General features: G+C 37.4%; 1 protein-coding gene and 1 non-coding gene across 2 annotated transcripts; both read right to left on the reverse strand.

Moving 5' to 3' along the window:
* Positions 1 to 579: 579 nt before the first annotated feature.
* LOC127129544 (secreted RxLR effector protein 161-like) lies at positions 580 to 1,164 on the reverse strand. The gene has a single exon (XM_051058700.1). The coding sequence runs from the start codon at positions 1,162 to 1,164 to the stop codon at positions 580 to 582; it is 585 nt and encodes a 194-aa protein (XP_050914657.1).
* Positions 1,165 to 3,701: 2,537 nt separating this feature from the next.
* On the reverse strand, positions 3,702 to 3,808 carry LOC127133253 (small nucleolar RNA R71). The gene has a single exon (XR_007807241.1). It is a non-coding gene; the product is annotated as a small nucleolar RNA R71 (small nucleolar RNA).
* Positions 3,809 to 13,450: the final 9,642 nt, after the last annotated feature.

Consider the following 13,450-nt stretch of genomic DNA (forward strand, 5'->3'; position numbering starts at 1 on the left):
GGAATTTTTGGAAGTGAACACATATTAACTTCATGATTTATAATTTATATCATGAATTATGGATCATAAACATGCAATCAATTTATTCATAGTTAAGCAACATATTTTATAGAAACTTTAAGGGCAAAGAGATAAATAGAGAATGATATTACCTCATAGGATGAGACGGAAAATGCACTTCACAAAAAAAAAACTTTCGAACAAATGTTAAACAAAATATATAAAGCGCGTGCAAAAACATATTCTAGGCAAGATTTGAGATATCGAGAAAGCTCAATTCCCAATGAGTATTGAAAAATGACTCAGTCGCAAGTGGTTTTGTAAAAATATCCACAAGTTGGTTTTTGCTATTAAGATGCTCAAAAATGACATCGCCTTTTTCAACATGATATCGTAAGAAATGTGACATATCTCAATATGTTTACTACGATAATGTAACACCGAATTTTTTGTTATGTTGATCGCACTAGTGTTTTCACACATGATAGAAATATGGTCAAGTTTAATATCAAAGTCAATTTGTTGTTGTTTAAGCCAAGGAATTTGAGCACAATAACTACCAGTTGCAACGTATTTCTCCTAGGAAGTTGACGAAGCAACCGAGAATTGCTTCTTGTTATGCCAACTAACTAAGGAGTTTAAAAAGAAGTGGCTTGTTCCACTCGTACTTTTCCTATCTAATTTGCAACCGAGAAAATCAGAATCAGAGTAGCCAACTAAACTACAATTAATCCCTTTGGAAAACCAAAGCCTATACTTAGATGTATCATAAAGATATCTAAGAATGCGCTTTACTGCTTTTAAATGTGATTCCTGGGGAGCGAGTTGATACCGAGCACACATGCACACACTAAACATTATAGCAGGCCTCGATACAATGGGGTATTCAAAATATCTAGTCATACTTCTATACATTTTAATGTCAACATGCTTACCATGTTCGTCTCTTTCCAAATTTCCATTTGTGGACATCAGAGTGTCAATAGACTTCGAATCTATCATTTCGAAGCGTTTAAGTAACTCGTGACAATATTTAGCTTGACACACAAATGTCCCTTCCTTGAGTTGCTTGATTTGAAGTCCTAGAAAGTAATTTAAATCCCGCATTAGACTCATCTCAAACTCATCATGCATAAGCTTATAAAACTCTTTGACTAGTTGCATGTTAGTGGAACCAAATATTATATCATCCACATAAATTTGAACTAAAAGAAGATGATTTCCTTTACGCTTAATGAAAAGTGTAGTATCTATCTTCCTTCTAGAGTATCCTTGGTCAAGCAAAAAATTATAAGTCGCTCATATCAAGCCCTAAGGGCTTGTTTGAGATCATATCAAGCTCTCTTTAGTTTATAAACATAATTGGATTACTCATGGTTTTCAAATCTAGGAGGCTGGGAAACATATACTCCCTTGATAACACTAAAATTTACGTATTTTCGACTCCGATTTCACATGCATTCTAGTTGTTTTATTGTCATTTTGTTGTGTTATTACTGTGTTTTCCTTTGTTTTCAGGTTTTTACTTTAATCGGAGCCCCGATCGAGAAAAGGAGCGAAAAAGGGCTAAAAACCCTAAAATTCAGCATTTTGTGCTTATGGCCTACCCAATGGCGGGCGCCACAGACCAAGCCATGACGTGTCAAACTCAACTTCCCTCAACTCCCACGTTTCCCCACTACATCCACTAAGGCACCTCACTTTGGCCTTGTGGCGGGCGCCACAAGAGGAAAAACGGTTCCCTCCTGTTTTCAAGTTGAAGGGCATCCAAGTCATTTACATATTTTTACTTGCTTATAAATAGAAACGCGAATTCACTTTTACAAGCATCCAAACTTAGAACAGAGGCAAACTCAGAAGCAAATTTGTTTCACTTAGGCATATATTCAGTATTTTATAGTGGTAATCGCTTCGCATTGGAGTGTTACCACAATTGTGTAATCAAGTCTGTGATAGAGTCTGTAATCGAGTTTGGAGCACTTTGGAAGGAAGTTAATCCTGCCGCCATTTTCATTTCCGCATTGCAATTTACTTAGCCCTCTGATTGGAGCAGGTTTTTATTACTCGCCTTTACTTTATTTATTTCCCGCACTCGCTTTTACTTTATTTATTTCCCGCACTCGCTTTTACTTTATCTATTTCCCGCACTCGCTTTTACTTTATTTATTTCTCGCACTCGCTTTAAATTATTTATTTCCTCGCACTCGCTTTTACTTTATTTATTTCTCGCACTCGCTTTAAATTATTTATTTCCTCGCACTCGCACTACTTTTATTTACTTTCCGCACTCGCACTACTTTTATTTACTTTCCGCACTCGCACTACTTTTATTTATTTTAATGCACTTTTACTTTACCATGTCTAGCTAAATTTATAAGGTTAGAATGTAAGGATCATAATTGAACCGATAATCCGTACAATTGTTCGTAGAAACACTTAAGGGCTATTTTAACTTTCAACTTAAGTTTTCCCGCACTTCAATTCCGTTGAGTAAGATCGAAAGCCGTCCAACGTCTTTATAAACTTAATTGTTTTTAACTATTTCAAAAACAGCGAAAGTGCTTTGTTTAGTTCATTAGGAGTTTTTAACATTAAGAAGAAAAGAGATTTTAAAACTATTTTCGGACGCGTTTATAAGTTTAGAGTCGGGTTCGTAAGAACCTCTCTTGGTTAAGAAGTCCAGGTTATAATACTTTTCAACTTAGTCAAGATACTATATTTCTTAAAAATAGGTTTACTACTCTAACGCAATGCGCGCCTTTTTATAAGTGACAATAAGAGGGTTTGATTAGGGAGTACAACTCGATTCTGAATACGCGAAAGTGACAGTTCCCGTTAAATTAGTTCTTTTCAAAGTAGGAAACATTGCCCATAAGTAGTTCTATTAGCAAGTACTTGGATTATCAATTGGTTACGTGAATTACATTCGACCCTGTCTTTATTAATTAAATCTATTTAAATACTTTACTTTTCATTGCACACTACAAAAACACCTATTTTGATTTCCTTTGATAAACACCATAACAACAGATAGCGATAGCTTGACACTTGGTCTCTGTGGATTCGACAATCTTTTATATTACTCTGACGCGTTCGTATACTTGCGAAAAACACCGCATCAAGTTTTTGGCGCCGTTGCCGGGGACCAATTTCGTCAAATTTCATTTTCCTGTTGTTATATCATTTAGACTTAGGTTATTTCCCGCCGGTCAATGCGAAGAACTCGCAGTACCGGAAGTTTAAGTTTAGTATACCCTCTGGCGGAACCTGAACGTTACGCTCGCACACGTTTATTCTTTCATAGAATTAAGAGAGCTATGGCCGAAGATCAAAACCAAAGACCTCTTAAAGATTTCGCTCAACCGTCTAATGAAGAACCTAGTTCTAGTATAGTAAACCCAATTATCCCAGCCAATAATTTTGAACTTAAACCATCCCTATTGCAGCTAGTGCAACAAAGACAATTCGCAGGTCTCGCTACCGAGAACCCTAACCAACATTTAAAAATATTTCTTCAATTAGCAGATACTTTTAAAACCAATGGAGCTTCTCCTGAGGCAATACGTTTAAGATTATTTCCTTTTTCCCTCAGAGATAAAGCCCTATCGTGGTTAGATTCCCTTCCACCCAATTCCATTACGACTTGGGATAACCTTAGAAGATTTTTTCTTGCTAGATATTTTCCCCCGAGTAAGACCGCCGTTCTTCGAAACCATATAACTAGATTTACCCAAAACCAAGGAGAATCGTTGTTCGAAGCTTGGGAGAGATATAAAGAGTTGTTACGAGCATGCCCACATCATGGCTTAGAAAACTGGTTAATCATTCAAACCTTCTATAATGGACTTCACTATAACACAAAGATGACCATCGACGCTGCCGCAGGCGGTGCTCTGATGAACAAACCTTACCCTGAAGCTAGTGCCCTCATTGAAGATATGGCTCAAAACCATCAATCATGGGGAGTCGAACGAACGACAGTTGAGAAGAAGGAAGCCCAAGGGGGAGTGCATGAACTAAGCTCTATAGACATGATGCAAGCTAAAATGGACGCATTAGCCCTCAAAGTCGAGCATATGTACACGAACCTGAATACTGTAGCCGCAGTTTCTTCGGATTGTGAGATATGTGGAACCCAAGGACACCAACCCGCAAAATGCAATCTATTAAATGAAACCCACTCCGAGCAAGTGAACTACACCCAAGGGAACCCATATTCAAATACCTATAACCCTGGATGGAGGAATCACCCGAACTTCTCCTATAAAAACAATAACCCTGTTCAAAATAATGCACCTCCGAGACCTAGTTATCAAGCCCCTAGATCAAATCAACCTATGCAACCTGTACCACCAAAACCGAGCCTTGAGAAAATTATGGAAAATTTTATCACCGCTCAAACCCAACAAAACAAGGAGTTCATGAACCAAAACATTCATGTAAACGAATTGATCACTCAGTTAGGAACCAAGGTTGACCAAATAGTTACTCATACCAAGATGCTTGAAACCCAGATCTCTCAGGTAGCTTTAAACCCAGATCTCTCAGGTAGCTTTAAACCAAGCCCCTCAGACTACACCTGGAGGAAAATTCCCTGGACTGTAAGACCCCAATTTTGTCCCTAAGATCCCTCATGGCATCATATCATACCATAGCATTGTCTCAAGGATCATTGTGTACCTTTGCCTCCTTTCCTTGTGGGTGGGCTATCTTGTGAGTGTGGTTCTTGATCACCAAGCATGTTTTTCATTTGTATATCATTGCTTTTCATTGTTTACTAACCAAAAGTACAAAAATATTGTCAGCTAACCTTGTTACTTGCAGATGAAGCAATTAGGTCAAGGCAGTTAAGGCAAAGCATTAAGCCATAGATGGTGGCCATTCTGAAGAATTTGGGCACCATGATCATTCATCAAGAGTTCATATGAGTTGTGACATCATTTTGAATCAAGATCTCAAGTGGTAGAGGCTTGGAATTCATCGAAGCATGGCTCAGTCAACCAAAACCCTAACAAAGTCAATTGTGGTCAACTGTGCATAAAATCAGGGATTTGATGGTGGGAGATGGTTGGAAAGGTCTCATTCATGTCCATACAAGCCTCATACAACATGTCAAACATCCACATTGAAGAATTGGAGGTCAGACAAAAAGTTTCCAAAAATAGTAAGTGACCTGTAATTTCCAACTGCCAAAAATGGAAAGGTCTTCTCCTCAACTTTACATCATCAAGCAAGCTTAAAATCAAATTTTGTCCAACATGAAAGTTGAAGATCTTGCTCTCACCTTTCCAAAAAGTCCAAGAACATCAATTTCTCATTTGTAGTTGGCAAGTTATGATCAAATCATTGTCAAGAAATTTTGGACTTCAACAAGGCATAACTTTTGCATCAAATGGCCAATTCATGTGATTCTTTTTTGAGCAAATTTCTTTTGATCCCCTCTATTCAAATCATTCATTACATTTCATCAAAAATCATCATACAAAAAGTTCATTTTTCAAGTGAATTCATTTTGAATTTTGGTGGGAAAAAGTGATTTTGAAAAGTATGCACAATTTTCACTCCAAACCAATTGCAATGGCCTTAAAACAGAATTTTGGACTTGCTTCAATTGAATTTCGCACTGTTCCATTGGTTACATGTGCATAAGGGTGGTTTTGACATTTTGGCATAACATGCTTATTTCACTTAATCCATTGCACTTTGCCTAATCATGTTTAACAAATTGGATTAACAGGGAGTATAAAGTGTTAATCATAACATAATTCTGCATCAACACTTCACAATTTCAGATCCAAACTCATTTTCATCTCAAATTCTCTCAAATTCTCTCAAACTTTTTCAACTTTTTTTCATCGAATTTCACCATTCCTTTTGCTTGTTCTTGTGCTAATCATCATCTGCAGGAAGTATTGAAGATCTGTTGAAGCAAAGATTGGAGAATTCTTGAAGATTTGCAGCTGTTGAAACTTGAGCATTCACATGGCATTTGGAGTTTTCTTCGAATCTGAGCATTGTTGAGCTAAAGTACATCATTCATTCATCTTCCTCTTCATCATTGAGCATCTGTTTTCATAATTGGAGCCTTGAAACACACGAATCAAGTTCTGCATCTTCAAAGAGGTTGGAACTCGATACTCTCAATTCTTGCAATTATCATGTGGTTCTTGTAGAGCTTAGCATGTAGATCATTCTGCAATTTGAATCGTGAAATTTCATTAGGTTTTGAGCAAGTTATGTGGATTTGAATCTTTGATGCCAAAACTTATTTCGATCGATTCTCTTGCCATGGTTAGAATTAGAACAAATCATTGCCAGATTATTGATGTATGTTGAATGACGATTCGATTCATATAATTTTCGTGCATTTCTGTGGAGTTTGGATCTTGAGCATGATGAACAGGTTGAATGTGTGATGAATGTTAGGTTTTCGCGTTTCCAGGTCCATTTGATCTTCATTAGCCATGTTTGCATGTAATTTCGCTGTTTCTGGCTCATGCATCCAATTACCGCACGCCACCTCACTTAATGAAACGCAGCGTTTCATTAAGTGAGCGCCATATTTGAAATCCTCAGCGGTTCGAATCCGGCCGCCAGCATCCACATGTTTTTGGCTTTTTGCATTTTCTTTCAATTATGCTTACATGTCCATATGCTTCCTCCATGCATTTTTATTTCTTCATCACATTAAAAAATCCATAACTCATGAAACAATAATCCAAATCACATGCAATTTTTTGTGGAATGTTCATCATCATGTCTACTTTTTTATGGTTATTTTTTCAAGATTTGTGCACGGAAGGATTAAATAATTGCCTAGGGTTTGTTCATACATGCCATTCCTTGCACATTGCTTACCATTTCATTTGTGAAATCATGATGGCTTATCCAATGGAGCTGAAATTTTATATGCATAATCTAGACACTTTGATGAATCTTTTGGTATAGAGTTTGTTATTTTTGCATGTCTGGATGTTGAGATATGAGCTGATCATTGGAGGTGTGACAATGTATGTCACACCATTTCTTGTTCATGTTGCTGATTTTATTTTCCATGCCATTTGAATGCCAATTGCTCTGAATTTTTGCATAATGACGCTTCTGGATGTCTAGTTTGAGTCTGATTTTTTGTAGAATTTTTAGATTCATTTCCGATTTGTTTGAGATATTCTTTGCTGTTTAGTCATAATTGGACTTTTGTTGAGTGTTCAACTTCCATGATTTGTGAAATTCTCATGCCTTATCATATGAGCCTGAAATTTTGTACATTGATTCTTAACATGATGAAGTTCATTTTGGTTTTGGTTTGGATCATTTATCTTATGTCATTTTTGTTTTATACTTGCTTGAAGTTGATGCATGATTTGGTGCTTTGTATGAGCTTGTTTGAACATGCTTTGACTTAGGGATTTTAATTGACTTGCTTCCCTTTATCCAAATGCCATGATTTTTGGTGTGTTGCTCATTCAATGTTCTCTGTTTTGGCATGATTTTTCTTGGAATTTATTGAGCCATTTTTGATTTGATTTGAGTTGGTTCATTCTGTTTACTCCAATGTGACTCCAACTTGCCTAGTTTGACATGTTTTGTTTGTGAAATAGATTTGGTGCATAGTTTTGATATGGGACCAATTGGACTTTGTTATTATTTGATTAATCTTGATTTTGATCAATTTTTATGTTCTGTTTTGGTCTACTTCTCCTCCTTTGACCCTAGGCCTTGTCCTAGTGGTCTACTTCTCATGTTTGAGTTTGATTTTCAGGTTAAGAAGCAATTGCTTTAAGGAGATCAATTCAAGTTGATTGAGTTTGGTTTATTTGATTGTTATGGACTAACTTGGTTTGTTTTGTAGGATGCCTCTAGCTCATTTGATTTGAGTTTGTGCTTTGCACATGTGATTGATTGTGTTGACTGTTGGTTCTTATCTTGTCTATTTTGACTTTGTGATTGGTATACTGATTATATTTGATTGATTTCAGGTACCTTAGTTGCTATAGTTCCTTTGTGAACTTGCTTTTGCTTTGATTGATAGCTTAAGCATTGAGGTATACTATCTCTTCTCCATGTAGTCTGGAAGACCTGGCTTGTTATGTAGCCAGGCACCTGTCTGAAGTCCTCCTTAAGAGGCAATGTTTGTGATTGTTTATCTTTGTCCCCAAGCAGGAAAAGTCCTTTTGATAAGGCAATTGGTAGATAGAAGAGATGTATAGTCCATCTCCTACTATTCTGTGTGTCACTCACCTTGCTCACACCACATGTGTTGATGCATAGTGAGTAAAAGCCCAAGATCTATCGAGTCCTTAACTTGTGGAGAGAGTTCCAACTTTCTGAACTCCCACACCTTCTGATATTCAATGCTCTCCCTGACCAGGGATAAGAGTAATTAGGCATACCCCTCATATCCTTTCATCTGCTTCACCTTAACTCTCAACGTTAAGGTTAAGAGCACCATTTACCCCATTCCAGTTGACTTTAAAGTCTAACCCTTGCTTGAGCCTATTTGCTTGGTTATAGTGTGTGCTAAATGACTTTGTTTGATTCATACGTACATGTTTGCTTGCATGCCTTTGTGCATTTATCATCATTAATTGTTCATTATTGCACGATCATCATTTCATATCCTTGTGGTTTGTTTGAGTTTGCCGATTGAGGACAACTGTAAGTCCATTCATTGGCCCTTGTTCCTATGATTTGGAAGGAATGAAGTGTAAGACCATTTCATTGGCCACTCATGTCCTCTTTGCTTAGTGCTTTTATTTTGTTTGTTGTATGTGAGGATGCAATTATAAGACCATGTTGTTGGCATTTGTACTCCCATGATCATCTGTTGGAGATTAGAGTAAGTCCAGATAGATTGGCATCTGACATCCATTTTTTTAGTTGTTTGTTGTATGTGAGGATGCAATTGTAAGATCATGTTGTTGGCTTTTGTACTCCTATTATCATCCTTTGGAGGTTGGTATAAGTCCAGATAGATTGGCATCTGACATCCATGTTCTGTTTTACTTTAGGAGATTGGTGTAAATCCATTTATTGGTATCCGGTATCCACTTTTGTGTGTGAGATTGGAGTAAGTCCATTTATTGGCATCCAGTATCATTGTTTTGTTTTAGGAGATTGGTGTAAATCCATTTATTGGTATCCGGTATCCGCTTTTGTTTGTGAGATTGGTATAAGTCCATTGATGGCATCCGGTATCACCCTGCCTTTTATTTGCTTACTTGCATTGTTGCCTCATTCCAAAGGACACACTTGAATCATCTTCTATATGATTTCAAGAGGTGAACTTCTAGGAAGTTTTACACTCCTCCATCCGCATCCTTTTGTTTCAAAACCCCTTTTCACTTGTTGATTTTAAAACTTGTAAATACATGTTGTGCAAACATTCTTATCTCTTTTCAAATTAGAAACCTGGACCCTAAGTCCTTGACTTTTCAAACTCCATTTCACAACACTTCCTTAAATTGAATCTTAATCATACCTTGACCATATTTTGTAAATACTCATTATCAATTAACTTCACCCATTCAATTGTTTTGTGGCTTTGTCCATTGTTAATATGCTTTCATACATTAGCCATAGGTTTCAATTACCATAGTGGTTGATGTAAATCTTACCTTATCCTTAGTGAGTTGATTGTAAGTCTTCCATACTTATTATAGGGTTAACCCCTCACTAGTATGTTGAAGCCGTCCTCACATGGTGGATTGTTGATTCAGGTTGAGTTTTCTCCCATTGGTAATGAAAAGCCTTAGTGCTTGTGTGTTTTAAAATGAATTCACTAATTTTTGGAAATCTTTTAGCCGAACTACGGCGTTTTGATCCTTACCTTTCATGGAAGGTACGTAGGCAACGGGTTCATCCGTTCAAACACAAAAATAATAAAATTGTACATTCTTTTCTCATCATCCCATTCATGTTTGCACAATATGTCATGAACAAATAAACATTTTTATACAACAAGTGTGAAAAGGGCTCCCTAGGAGTACCTAGGACGTGATGGGTGCCTAACACCTTCCCATTGCGTAATTTACCCCTTACCCAGATTCTCTGATCTTTTCATTAGTTTTCTATGTGTAAAACTTCTTAGGCTTTTGTTCGCTTTTTAGCCAATCCTTTGGATAAATAAAAGTGCGGTGGCGACTCGATTTCTTTGTATGCTTTGCTTATGGTTTAATCAATAAATCATATAGCGACGAATACACCGCTACATGGACAACCTCAACAAAATCCGAGAGGACAAGCCAATGCCATTACCCTACGAAGTGGGAACGCTTATGATGAGCCACCAAACCCAAGATTGAGTGAACCCGAAACTTCTAAGGAATGTACCAAACCCCCGGACAAAGTAAAGGAACCAGAGGAATCTGAAAACCAGGAAGGTCGAGAGAAAGGAGAAGAACCTAAAGATAAAATTTATGTACCGCCCCCGCCATATAAACCACCTATACCATATCCGCAAAGACTCAAACAAACCCAGATCAATAAACAATATCAAAAATTTATTAAAGTTATAGGAAAACGTCATGTAGAAATCCCTTTCATAGAAGCCATCACCCAAATACCTTCTTATGCAAAGTTTCTCAAAGACATCCTTACCAACAAACGTAGACTTGACGATCCGAAGCCTTTGGAATGTAATGCTATTTCCGAGGACAAATTAGCAAAGAAAGATAAAGATCCTGGAAATTTCTCCATTCCTTGTCTTCTGGGTAATCATATCATCGATAAAGCTTTTCTAGACTTAGGAGCTAGTGTGAGCTTAATGCCTTTAGCAGTTTGTGAGAGATTAAACTTAGGAGAATTACAATCCACTAAGATGTCACTTCAGTTAGCCGATAGATTTGTCAAGTATCCGATAGGCATTTTAGAAGATGTTCCTGTTAGGATAGGTCAGTTATTTATCCCTACTGATTTTGTTGTCATGGACATCAAAGAGGACAATGATATACCAATCCTTCTAGGTAGACCATTCTTATCAACTGCAGGAGCCATAATAGATGTCAAGAAAGGAAAGTTGACATTTGAGGTAGGTGACGAGAAAATAGAATTTATACTTTCGAAATTTCTTATGGCACCTGTGATGGGAGACTCGTGTTATGCCTTAGATATCATTGATGAATGTGTTAGAGAATTAGAACAAAAAGAAATTATTAAGTTACCATCAACCCCTATAAAGGAAGATGATGACTTTAAAGAACCTTACATCGATGATAACCTTTACGAATGTTTATCCCTTACTCCAGATCCTATGCCATGCCCTGAGAAACCAACCTTAGAACTTAAGGAACTGCCTAAGAACCTGAGATATGAGTTCCTCGATGAAAAGTTGAACCGTCCAGTTATAGTTAGTGCTACCTTGAGCCAAGAGGAAACGAACCAACTTTTAGACGTCTTACGAAGACACCCCTCAGCCTTAGGATATAATATCTCTGACCTTAAAGGTATAAGCCCATCCGTATGCATGCATCGGATTTCTCTAGAAGAAGATTCAAAACCCTCTAGGGAGCATCAGAGAAGAATAAACCCTATAATGAGTGATGTTGTTAAGAAGGAAGTTCTTAAGTTACTTGAGGCAGGTATAATCTACCAGATCTCGGATAGTAAGTGGGTGAGCCCTGTGCATGTAGTACCTAAAAAGGGAGGCATCACAGTCGTGCAAAACGATAAAGGCGAACATGTAGCTAAACATTTAGAAGGAGGATGGAAGATGTGTATAGATTATAGAAAATTAAATAAAGCAACTAGGAAGGATCATTTCCCTTTACCATTTATAGACCAAATGTTGGAGCGTCTAGCCAGACACTCCTACTTCTGTTATCTAGATGGATACTCTGGATTCTTCCAAATACCTATTCACCCAGAAGATCAAGAAAAAACTACCTTTATATGCCCTTATGGAACTTTTGCCTACAGACGAATGCCTTCGGCCTTTGTAACGCCCCAGCTACTTTCCAACGCTGCATGATGTCAATCTTCGCAGATTACCTAGATGGTATCATGGAAGTGTTTATGGATGATTTCTCGGTTTGCGGATTTGATTTCCACAATTGCCTTGCTAACCTTGAGAAAATCCTTGAGAGAAGTGTGGAGGTGAACCTCGTGCTAAACTGGGAAAAGTGTCATTTCATGGTGACCGAAGGAATAGTTTTAGGACATATAGTTTCCGAAAAAGGCATAGAGGTAGATAAAGCTAAAATAGAAGTTATAGAAAACCTAAAACCCCCAAAAACCATCAGAGAAGTCCGAAGCTTTCTTGGACACGCTGGATTCTATCGGCGTTTTATTAAGGACTTCTCCAAAATAACTAAACCGTTAACCGGACTTTTAATGAAAGATGTTGAATTCATTTTCAATGAAAAATGTAATGACGCATTTAATCTTTTAAAGCAAGCATTAATCTCAGCACCCATTATGAAACCGCCCGATTGGTTGGAACCTTTTGAGATAATGTGCGATGCTAGTGATTATGCAGTTGGAGCCGTTCTAGGACAAAGGAAAGATAAAAAATTACATGCCATTTATTATGCCAGTAGAACCCTAGATGCTGCCCAACTTAACTACGCAACAACTAAAAAAGAATTACTCGCTGTAGTTTTCGCTATAGACAAATTTAGATCTTATCTAGTAGGAGCAAAAATTATTGTTTACATCGATCATGCTGCCATTCGTTACCTATTAAGTAAAAAAGATGCCAAGCCCAGGTTACTCCGATGGATTCTATTACTACAAGAGTTTGATTTAGATATAAGAGATAAAAAAAGGCACTGAAAATGTAGTATCCGATCACCTTTCTAGGCTAGAACATCTAAAACCTGAACTAGTACCCATAAATGATGATTTCGCCTATGATAGACTGATAGCTAAAGTAGAAACCATTGAAGATAATAACCTAGATCCTCAAGAGCATTCCCAAAATTCCTTAGCAATAAGTAACGTACCCTGGTATGCAGATTTCGTTAATTACCTAGCTGCTGATATAGTACCCCGTGATCTTGACTACCACCGCAAGAAGAAATTCTTCCACGATGTAAGAAACTTCTATTGGGACGAACCGCACCTTTTCAAAAGGGGTAAAGATGGCATCTTTCGCCGTTGCGTCCCAGAAGAAGAGATAAATAGTATTATCGAGCATTGTCATTCTGCACCTTATGGTGGACATGCGAGCACCTCTAAGACATACGTCAAGATTCTTCAAGCTGGCCTATTTTGGCCTACCATGTGGCGTGATGTCTATGCTTACATTGTCAAATGTGATAGATGCCAACGCACTGGAAACATTTCAAGACGTGATGAAATGCCCTTAAGAAACATTCAGGAAGTAGAACTCTTCGACGTATGGGGTATAGATTTCATGGGACCCTTTCCACCATCCTTAGGAAACAGGTATATTTTAGTAGCTGTAGACTATGTGTCTAAGTGGATTGAAGCTATAGTTGCACCCACAAAC

This window comes from Lathyrus oleraceus, chromosome 3, assembly GCF_024323335.1.
Source record: "Lathyrus oleraceus cultivar Zhongwan6 chromosome 3, CAAS_Psat_ZW6_1.0, whole genome shotgun sequence".
In the NCBI taxonomy this organism is placed as follows: Eukaryota; Viridiplantae; Streptophyta; class Magnoliopsida; order Fabales; family Fabaceae; genus Lathyrus; species Lathyrus oleraceus.